The sequence below is a fragment of the Cyprinus carpio genome, chromosome B7 (assembly GCF_018340385.1).
Source record: "Cyprinus carpio isolate SPL01 chromosome B7, ASM1834038v1, whole genome shotgun sequence".
Taxonomy (NCBI): Eukaryota; Metazoa; Chordata; class Actinopteri; order Cypriniformes; family Cyprinidae; genus Cyprinus; species Cyprinus carpio.
The window spans coordinates 13,363,605-13,375,696 of NC_056603.1; the positions used below are offsets into that span (position 1 = coordinate 13,363,605).

General features: G+C 36.3%; 1 protein-coding gene across 2 annotated transcripts in view; it reads right to left on the reverse strand.

Annotated features, from left to right (window-relative positions):
* LOC109101400 (proprotein convertase subtilisin/kexin type 6-like) overlaps nucleotides 1-12,092 on the reverse strand; it is a 75,131-nt gene that overhangs the window by 61,037 nt on the left and 2,002 nt on the right. For both annotated transcript variants that reach the window (XM_042727322.1, XM_042727321.1), the window contains exons 2-3: nucleotides 8,957-9,061; nucleotides 2,405-2,515 (exon numbers count right to left, since the gene is read on the reverse strand). In XM_042727322.1, coding sequence (XP_042583256.1) covers nucleotides 2,405-2,515; nucleotides 8,957-9,061 — 216 coding nt within the window. The remainder of the gene's footprint in view (nucleotides 1-2,404; nucleotides 2,516-8,956; nucleotides 9,062-12,092) is intronic.

Below are 12,092 nucleotides of genomic sequence, written 5' to 3' on the forward strand. Positions count from 1 at the left end.
TTTATATCTCATAATTCTAAGTTTATATCTCATAATTCTAAGTTTATATTTCATAATTATGAGCTATAAAATCAGAATTATGAGATATAAACTTAGAATTATGAGATATAAACTTAGAATTATGAGATATAAACTTAGAATTATGAGATAGTTTATATAGTTTATTTCTCATAAATCTAAGTTTATATTTAATAATTCTACATTTATATCTCATAATTCTAAGTTTATATCTCATAATTCTAAGTTTATATCTCGCAAATCTGATTTTATATCTTGTAATTCTGATTTTATATCTTCCAATTCTGAGTTTATAACTTGCAATTCTGTTTTTTTTCCCTCCACAGAATATATATAAAAACTATTAACTAGTGGGTGCAGGACACTATAGTTCATATAGTCATATAGTAATATAGTTCTATATATGTAAGCGAGGATAAAAAGTGAAGTGAAATAAAAACACCCATTCTTAATAAAAAGTGTCTTACATGGCTCAGGGGGGTGAACAAAGTCCGCCTGTGGCGATTCGATGCGTTTTTGTAACAAAAATTTTATATTTATATATTTTAATTATTATATTTAAAATGTAATTATCAATTTAATCTAGCTTGCGCTCACTGTTGTAAATGGAAGCAGCTCCGGGCTGATACATATGGAAGTCAGCTTTGCGCATGCGCAGCTCAGAAGTGACAAATGCGGAAGCACCGGGGAGAGGTTAAAACAAAGGTCACTATTTAGAAGTACAAAACGAGGATTTGTAAAGAAGAATGTCGGAGGATTTCTATATAAGCCAAGAGGAGACTGGTTTTCCTTTGCTAAAGTAAGGAAACTTTGCTTCCTTTGATCCTGTAAACAAACGTTGGTTTTCACGAGACTCATTGGTGCATGCGCAACGCCGAACTCATCCGTCATCCTCGCGGAGCTGCTTCAGTGTGCAACAGTTGGTGCAAGCTACATTAAAGTGATTATTACATTTTGAATATGGATATTTTTCTTACAAAAACACATCGAGTCGCTACAGGAGGAATTTGTTCACCCCCTGGAGCCGTGAGAGACATTTTTTATGGATGAACGCTTTTTATTTAACTTCTTTTGGACTGATGCACTGCAACATCCGCTGAGTGCCATGAAACAGCTTGAAAGATCAAAGACAATTTTTAATATAACTCACATTGGATTTGTCTGAAAGAAGAAAGTCATATACACCTAGGATGACTTGAGAGTGAGTAATTTATTTTCATTTTCATTTTTGGGTGAACTAAGCCTTTAAGTGTTTTTTCTTTAATTGCTAATGCAACCTTTTTACACCACAGACTGAACAAAATGAAGCATTGCTTGATAATAGGTTGACTTAAATTGCTATTATCTAATTGTGTACTTCATTTTGACAGCTGATTAATTTTTGGTTGATTGTAATCCATTATATACCTTCCTATTAAAGTTATCTGACATTATCAAGATGAATTTGTTCTGAGTTCTTGTCATAATTTATAAACATTTTCTAAACTATAGCAAATAAACTGTGATCATGTGAGAAATGTTAATGGTGTCTGAATAATTTTTGGTTTGACTGTATTTTTTTTTTTTTACTATAGCAAGTTTATATCTCACAACTTTGCATTTAAATCTCACAATTCAGACGTTTTTAATTCTGAAAAGAAATAAAAAGTTTAAATTACATGTTTTTCCCATGGTGGAAACAAGCTTCAATATCAGGAAACGTGTTCTTTAAATAAAGATTGAAATTGTTATCACAAGCTGTCGTCTGGTGATGTAAAAGTCATGCAATCGTGGAGTAGTTTGCTTATAACCTAACTTTAGCTTTTTAGTTCTGACGGTTGTATTTAGGCTTCAAAATTCATAAAAGTTGTGTTAATATATGAAGATGTTCTTGATGAACAAAACTTTAAAGAATCATAAACTGGGGTTGGTCACAGAGCTTATATGCTGGAATAACATTGGCTTGTTGAGGGAATTCTTGATTCTTAAACAACTAAATGATGAAATGATGCTTATGACTGTAATTTGGCCTGATGGGTGCCAGCGTTAGCATTATAGCTCATTAATTTCTTCCCGACATCTCGGAACCCACAACATACATTCATTTGTAATTCAATAGCATCAAGCTTGTTAGGGAAACAAACTGGTTCACATACACTGCTTTCACAGAGTTCGGTTTTTATGAGGCAAGGGCAGAGGAAACAGCCCTGCTATAAAACAAATAAAACAACAGGAGCTTCACAAACGAGCTAGGTTAATGAAGCGCAAATCACTGGCCCTTTTCTCTAGGAGTCACTGGAAACGGCAACGATTCATTTGCTAAATAACTTCACTAGAAAAAAAGGGTCAAAAGTAAAGACAGCGCAGATATGCAATACAGGAAAGAATGTGTGAAATATCTACTAACAATGTACCACATGTTGGACCACTTGGGATCGTTGAAGTGGATGTAGCTCGGGTCACTCCTGGCGTGACGTTTGACTCGCGTCTTCACCACCTGCTGCTGCGCCCAGTCAACCTGCAGGAAGAGCCTAGGTTATCAAAGACTAAACAGTTTCGGCTCACCTTCATGCACATAAACACGGCTGTGAAACGTATGGCCTGTATTTAGTCACGCTCTAGCTTTTCCATTACATGAGGCTTATGAAGTCATCAGATTCTGAGGAGAAACAAATGGGAATACAGTACTCCGAGACATGCTTTCCCTAAGTCCAGTCTGAGGAAAAAATATAGTCATATTCAGAGATTTTATTAATAATTCCATTTTATGAAACACAATACAAATTATATGTCTGTTCAATTAGAAAAGTAGTAGCACACCTCAAGAAGTCATGATTCAGGGAATCATTAATGTCATATACACTAAAGTTTTTAAAAGGAGTTTCTTATGCTTAATAATTTTTTACTGTATTTTTAATAAAATATGGAAATATTATTACAATTTGAAAAATGTTTTCCATGTGAATATATTGTAAAATGTAATTTATTTCTGTGATGCAAAGATGAATTTTCAGCATCATTACTCCAGCCTTCAGTGTCAAATGATCCTTCAGAAATCATTCTAATATACTGATTTGCTGCTCATGGAAACCATGATTTTGTTTTTTTCAAAAAAAAAAAAAAAAACTATTACATCAAATATATTTTCATAAATGTCTTTACTGACACTTTTGATCGCATTTTCAGTAAACTGCATGGATTTAAAAAAAAAAAAAACCTTATTTCCTCCAAAAAAAATATTACTAACCCCAAACTATATTTTTAACAGTAGTGAAAGAGTTTGCTCTGCCAAGTATGAGCTATTTCATTTATAATTATTACATTTGCTTACTGGAATCATATTTCACCTTGAATATTTAATATAAAACCAACAATGAATGTGTGTGTCAAAAAAATGTGCATTTCATATCGACTAGCACAGCACTGAGCTCATCCAGATCTATCTAGATCTCTGTATCCTTCCCTTGAAATGCATCATCTGTTGTAAATAAGGGATGTGCACTAGTCTTCTAATTAGAAAAGTCACGCAGCCATGCCTGTAGATTTATCTGTCCAGCGGCAATGCCCGAATTTGTGGTGCCTCTCAGAAAAGCTTAACTTTCGAATCACTAGCGCACGATGCTTTCTTGCTTTCATTAAAAAGGTCCAGAGGGAAATGTAATGAAAATCACATACTGCAATAATTACATCTTTCTATGTTACAGTCCCAGTGCTATAAATGCATGGATGGGTCAGGAATCAAGAACACATTCTTATTCAAAATTGGTTCTAAGTATTAAATAAATAAAGAAATAAACAGTACAAAATTACATTTGGTCGCATTAATGATTCTTACATGTTTGAATTGTACTGAAAAACCCCTAAACCACAAATGAATCTCCAGCGAGTTGGAGGCTGAATTGAATGTGATGAGAGAGGAAAAGTAGTGTCTCAATAAATATGACTTCATGAAAACGGCATGTATTATAGTTATACAAAAATGAAAACATAAAAATTTGTTGTTTAAGCCGTTTAAAATGGATTAATTTGGATTTAAAATGCACACCAATTCAACAACTCATGTACTGAATAACAAGAAAAGACTATGCCTTTCACTTGATTTGAAGTACAGTACAGGTCAAAAGTTTGGAAACATTACTATTTTAAATGTTTTTGAAAGAAGTCTCTTCTGCTCATCAAGCCTGCATTTATTTGATCAAAAATACAGAAAAAACAGTAATATTGTGAAATATTATTACAATTTAAAATAATAGTTTTCTATTTGAATATAATTTAAAAAAATAATTCATTCCTGTGATGCAAAGCTGAATTTTCAGCATTATTACTCCAGTCTTCAGTGTCACATGATCCTTCAGAAATCATTCTAATATGCTGATTTGCTGCTCCAGAAACTTAAAAAAAAATATATATATTTTTTTAATATCATTGTTGAAAACAGTTGTGCTGCTCAAAATGATTTATTTGGAAAAAGAAATGCTGATACATTTTCCTCAGGATGTTTTGATGAATAGTATAGAACAGCATTTATTTGAAACAAATATCTTTTGTAACATTAGAAATGTAATGCATCTCTGTTGAATGAAAGCACTCATTTCTAAAACAAATAAAATAAATAAATCATACTGACCCCACACTTTTGAACAGTAGTGTAATTACTTATTGAACGCTAGTGTTTTTTATCTCAATGCAACACCAGCAGGTTGAACACTGCATGTCAGACATGAAAGATAAAGGTGAGGACAACAACACATCTATTGGAAGAGCTGTTTTTTTATGTTCTTTTCAGGCTTGACAGCTCTTTGCTTGCAGTAACAAAACATTTTGCGCTGCCTCGCATGGCCTCTGCCTGTGGCCTGACAATGATGAAATGGGTTATTAGGCATTTACCACACCGCACCATTTGTACACATAGCCCGGGGCAGGATATGATCAGAGGCCCTCCGTCAGATGCCCTCCAATAGACCTGGACTGTTTTATTACTCCCGAGATGCCGGCTGTCGGGAGGAGATAATCTTAGCAGGAGAGCGCCACTTTCCAAACCCTGGAAACAGCTTGACTTTGAATGCCTGGCTGCTCTGTCAAATGAAGTCTTGGACAAATACGGCTGCTCGTCATATTAAATGCGTCCGGGACCAATGTGAGTTAACGTGTAAGATGGAGAGGCTGAACGGCCATGTGAAAAGTAGGGAGGACACAATTGTAACAGAACTTAACAGCTTGGCTCATGAATATTCATTGGGTAGTCATAATTAATATTCAACAGCAGTACTCCTACCTGATTTGCCAAAAGACAAACAATGGTAAATAGGCACTAGATGTAGTGGGACTGTAAAGACAATTAAAATTTATTAAAATACTTTGAAATATTTTGTATAGCCTATGTGACTAACACAATTCTGCCCTTAGTAAAGTCTAAATATATAATTATTTCCTAAAACATGCCCCCCATATAAAGGTTGCTACACCTCCCAGGAAAGGTTATTATAGTTGTGAAAGTTTTTATAGTTTTATTGCATTGCAGTTTTAGTTTCACTTTAGTTTAAGTTCATTTTGATGATGTATAAACCAGTCCGTCCAAGATTTTGCGATCTTGCAACTGCAATGTAAATTCAGCCAGTTACTTTTACATTAATGCATTTAGCAGATGCTTTAATCCAAAGCAACTTACAAAAGAGGAATAAAGCAGTTAATCAAAGATCAAGTGATATTCGTAATACAAAATGGATTTATGAGGCAAAGTTGAGAAAAGTTGCAGTCATTTTGGGCTACAAAAATCTGTGATAAGCCCTGCAAAGAGGAGCATCAAATGGTACAAAAACGTATTTAAAAAAAGTATGAATACACACGCGCACACACACACACACACACACACACACACGCACACACACACACACACACACACACACACACACACACACACACACACACACACACACATATATATATTATTGTTATTACTTTCCATAAAGATTCAGATATAGATTTACGTTGTGAATTTCGGTCATTGCACATGGTAGTGGGAGGGGGTCCATCTGGGCTACTGCTTAATTATGCAATATTGAGCATTGAGTGCTTTTACCACCCCAGGCTGAAAGTCACCCTGTACAGTGTTGATAAAAAACAGACTGCAAGATACCATTGAAAATGAGGCCTCTTAGAAAATAGCTGAACTGAATATGTGAAATGTTTACATGACTTCTTGAATCCTCATCTTTAGTTTTAGTCTGTTTCAATCCTTATGACACATTGTTCCTTCTGTCTGTGATGACACTTACGAGACATCAGAATCTGCACTGTACTGAAAATCTTGCCATCAAAGTCAAAGATAAATCTTTCTGCATACTGCAGGACATGCGGACAATGAAACATGATATAAATGCACCACTGCTGCCACATTTAGCTGTAAATTTTAACTACCATCCCTCCGGCATCAGCGGGTGTTTATGATTCAGCAGCACAGACTCAGATCGTGTGTCAGATGGCCTGCGCAGGGCCAAGTTTATGCGTAAAATTTTTGAAATATATTCAGTAGGTTTGTTTGAGGCCATTTAGATCAACTAAATGAGACTTTTCATGAAGACAGCAGCTGCAAACTCCCATTTTAACTTTTGTTTTTGTTAACATACACTATCATTTACAAGTTTAGGGTTGGTATGATTTTTAAATGTCTTTAAAAAAAAAAAGTCTCTTTTGCTCACTAAGGCTGCAATTATTTGATGTGTATAAGTTTGTTTCTTCATCAGAATAGATTTGGAGAAATGTAGCATTACATCACTTGCTCACCAAAGGATCCTCTGCAGTGAATGGGTGCCGTCAGAATGAGAGCCCAAACAGCTGATAAAAACATCACAATAATCCACACCACTCCAGTCCATCAGTTAGGCCTAATGTCTTGTGAAGCCAAAAACTGTGTCTTTGTAAGAAACAAATCCATCATTAAAGCTTTTTAACTTTAAACTCACTTCTGGCCAAAATATCCATAATAAGTAATAATGCTTCCTGCAGTGAGAAAGTCCATCTCCTGATGTCCTCTCACATCAAATTCCACCATCTGTTTTAGTCAGTTTGTACCAGTGCTTGATCTGTGCATATTTCTCTCCTGATTCAGACTAGATGACTTATTCACTGGAGGTAGCAATATTTTGAATAGAGGACTCGTATTTCAACTGAAAGCAACAGTCTAAGGTTAAAAACGTCTTGATGGATTTGTTTCTAATGCCCTGTTTACACTTGGTATTAAGATGCGTTTTGGTTTACCAGATCACATGTGGGCAACACTAAGTAACGGTGTGTGAAACGCTTTGAGCTTGTCCACTTTCGACCACTTCCAGAGGTAGTCGAAAAACACATTCGACCGGATTGCTTTTGTGGTGTAGACTCTGATGTGGTTGAGAGCCATAAAAGACCACCTAATCTCTGCCTACTCACCTAATACATAATCATTGCAATACACACAAGGACGCACGCTTATCAGACAGGAGTTAAACTTTGATGGGCCGAATTAGAAGTATTACTTTCTGATAACACGAAAAGTAACAACAACAGTACAAGCAGACATAATATTAGTGCGCAATAGCTTAAGCCCTCTCACTCGTGTTTTGACGCCGACCGAGGCATCTGCCCATTTACCCTCTTCTTGATGTAATCAGCACCACAGGGGGGTCAAAAGTGGACAGAAGAGACGGATTAAAACGGCAGGTGTAAATGGGTATGTGTCTTCATTGTCCACTTGTGATCCGATCGACCAAAACGCATCTTAAGACCAAGTGTTAACTAGGGTTTGCACTGACTAATCGACTAATTGACTTCAATGGTCTGCCATGACACTTTAACCATGGCGTCGATTAGTCTCTGGTCCTATAGAGGGCGCAACAGGATAAGAAATCTTTGAAGGACTTCCACATTTACGCTCCGTTTCCAAACAGTTAAAATGACAAATAAATGCATACTCTGAAAGGCTCCACAAGACGTGTGATTATATTACTGGATGCTTGAAATTGAACGGGAGAATGTACATTCAAAACAGCTTATTGTACAGGTAAATTAATCACCGTTTTAATCTAATGCGCTGCTGCACTGTAATGCACACACATAGACTACAGACAGCGCATACTCACTCGCAGATCGCGCTCACACAGAATCATTCAGAGTGGAAATGTATAAACACTGTTCTGTGATTTCTCAATAAAATAGCTTAGACACTGGACAGTTCAAGCATATATTTCATAATAACTAGATCCCACAGCTTCACAACTACTAGAGAGACACTATCAGGTAGAATTCATTTACACACGCAATTGCTTTCACTAATGCATTCATATGAATGTAATCTTTACTGTGCTAATTTATCTGTATATGATTTAGAACTAACAGAAATCTGTTAGAAATATAATGACTCAAAGACAAAAGAACTGATAAAAATGAGCTGTTATAGGAGCAATAGCCATGTGGGCAGCGCTGTGTCATATGCCATAGCTGTCCACAAGGTGTTCTAGTCTCAGCTCCAGACTCGTTTGTTCCATTAATGACGTCATCAGCGACTAGTCGACTTTGACTCGATTTTCATCAAATAAAAGTCAACTTTAAAAAATCAGAAGTCGTTCAACCTCTAGTTTAAACAGGGCCTTACAAACATGCAGCATTTCACTTCTCAAGACATTAACTGATGGATTGGAGTGGTGTGGATTACTTGTGGATTATTGTGATGTTTTTAACAGCTGTCTCTCATCTCATTCTGACGGCACCCATTCACTGCAGAGGATCAAGTGATGTAATGCTATATTTCTCCAAATCTGAATAAACTCATTTACATCCTGGATAGCTTGAGGATAAATACATTTTCATAAAACTTTCATTTTTAAGTGAACTATTCCATCAACTTGCAAGCATTTCAAGTGTCATTCTTGTCATCGGTGGAGGGATTGGTGATGGTAATGTGGCCACAGGAGGGAAGGCTTACCTTCGGGTCCATGTGAATGAAGCTGTGAGCGCCTCTGGTGGCAAAGGCGGATCTGCGGACCACCCTGCTGTGATGGAAATGGTAATGGTGCTCCAGTCCTCCGATCTACAGAACAAACAACCATGAAAAACAGCATGGGAAATCACGATCGCACGTTTGAGAAAGCCATGAAATGAACTTTTATCAGACAGCTTTGGTGGACAGAAATTGCATCTTGGCAGGGGCTATCTACCCAAAAGGAACCAATATCAACACAGACTCCAGTATAAAAGCTTCATGCATGTGGATTGCTGTTCCAACCTCATAAAAAGTGTGTTCGCCAAAGTGAATCTCTGTAGAATGGACATATGGCACACAGTGGGTGGTGCCATGGAAGGCGAAGTCTAGCTGGCACATGCCTACTGCCCTCAAGATCTGACTGTGATACGCAGCACATCTATCATACACACCACCAATTATGAGACAAGCACTTAAAGGGATAGTTTAGTATTTACTCACTCTCATGTTGTTCCAAACCTGCATGCTATTATTTTGTCAATGAGAGTCCATAATTTTCCATAATTTTCCCTTGAACAAGGAACAGACTCAAATGTAATTATTTAAACTTCATAATTGCAAGTGGCATTCTCCTTCCAACATATTTAAACTGTCACGTCACAACTGCAATGTTCCAAATTCATTTTAGTTTTCATGACATCAAACTTGGAATGTCATTTTTGAATCAGAATTTTAGAACTTTGATGGAACATTTCAATGATTAAAGACAGAATATATAGCACACAAGTTTTTTTTTTTTTTTTACCTTGAAATATCAGTTTCAACATCATTCTGATGGTACACTGACTTCTAATAAGGCAAATGACTTCTGTTTCTTTCCCACGCTCTAAACAAATGTCTGTTCTGCACTCTTTTTTTGTAAAAAAAAGTGCAAAAGCTATCACTGGGGTGGTACCTTTTCAAAAGGTTCATTTTTGTTCCTCTATGGCAGGGTTATTCAAATCTTACCCTCGAGGGCCAGTGCACTGCAGAGTTTAGCTCCAACCCTGATCAAACTCACCTACCTGTGATTTTCTAATGCACGTGCCTGATCCTGAAGACACTGATTAGCATGCTCAGGTGTGTTTGATCAGGGTTGGAGCTAAACTCTGCAGTGCACTGGCCCTCGAGGGTAAGATTTGAATAACCCTGCTCTATGGTATTAATATGTATACTTTAAGTACTAATATGTACTTTAAAGGTACCAATATAGATACTTTAGGTACAAAGGTATACCTTTTGAAAAGATACTGCCCCAGTGACAGCTTTTTGTACCTTTTTTTCCTGAGAGTGTGGGAGTATGTATGTTTGTGGGAGTATATGCACATTTAGTGAAGATGTCGCAAAAATACTAATCGTCAGCACCAACATCAAACATTGGATTTGGATTTATCTGTTTTTAGAGTTTACAGTAAAAAAAAAAAAAAGTTGTATTATTTTTAATAAGGGAAGTCATAGACAATTTGCAACAGAAAAGATTAATTTTACAGTACTTCTTATTCATTTCAATGGTATCTGTAAACAATGATTGATTGTCGCACAACTCTTACGGACATTCAATGATGTCAAGGCCATGATGTGATTGTTTATCATGGCCCACGTGATCGAAGTTCATCACTACACTTTCACCGATGGAAGATTTGTAGATCTTGGTATCTATAACTGTTGGGGGCTCCAAAGTCACAAAAAAGGCATTTTGCTTTAATGGAATTTTTTGACAGCTGACATAATTAAGAACTGTCATTGTATAGAAAAAGTGTAAACGATTTTCTTTTGTGTTGCTTTTCGTTTTGTTTGTTATTGGAAGATAGTCAGATTTGGTACAAGATAAGGCTGAGTAAATAATGAAATGATTATCATTTGTGGTGAACTATTCTTTTAAAGGTGCAGTATGTGATGAAAGCTTGCAGCTGAAATAGGTACAGTCGAATTTCAAGAGTGTTCACACAAGTTGCCAGATTGAGGACGCGCAGCAGGAATTCACCTTAAACTGTAAGTAGATGAGTTCATTTTTCTGTGTTTCAATATGATTCTGCTCATAAAGATAATTAGATGGGTGAAGAGGCTTTATAGGTCAAGTAGAATCTAAGATCTCTGACCCAGTTCGTTAGCTGGCTTCCATGGCTGTGTTTTTTCACCAACTGACAACGCAGGGTGTCGAAATACTATTGGGTAAATTGGCAGTGGGCGGAGTCACACAGACCAAAACAAAAACAGACATTCTGACACAGATCAGTGAGATCACACATTTCAAAGTAGAATAACTGGCTGTAGCTTTTTTTCTTCTTTTTGAGAAACAAATATGTGAACTTATTATTTAAGTATTTAATCTTGAAAATAAGGTTTTCTTTTCTAACATTATTGCATATACCTTTGCCAAAAATATTAATTATTGCATTAATGCATGTGTTTATCTTTCAGGATGCCTGTCTGTAAATTAACTCCATGTTTCTTTGCTCACTCATATTGATTCTCCTTGCTGTCAGGACACACTAAGCAGAGTATTTTTATATTGAAAACAAGGTTTTCTTTTGTAACATTTGAGAGGGTGTAACACTGAACATACCTTTGCCAAAAATGTAGAGAAGAATCCATGTACATGTTTATCTCACAGAAAGCCTGTCACAAAAGTTTTTTTTTTTTTTTGCTCACTCACATCGATTCTACTTGCTGTCACGACACACTGAGCAGAACTGAGATACATGCATTAGGTGACACATTGGACTTAAAATAACGTTGAGAGACCACTTTTTTCTTTTAACAAAAAAATACAAGAGATCTGCCACTGTACTGGGACAATGAGCAAGCTATCCTCTCAAACCAAAGCTTCACAGACTTTAAAGGTTAGTTTGAGGAGATCATCTTGGAGCCCTGGAGAAAAGTGAATTCCCAGACACCAAATTCAAGGCATACTATTAGCTTAGACAGTGTTAACTTGAGCAAACACCACCTCCGGATGTCCTAAGGCCCTCTAAGAGGGAGGTGCATTCCATACAGTGCGGTTGACTTGGGAAACAAGAGCTGAACAACGTGTTCAAACAATCCATAGTACGATTACTCAAGTTCTCATGATGTAAACATGGTTAAGAAGAGTTTATTT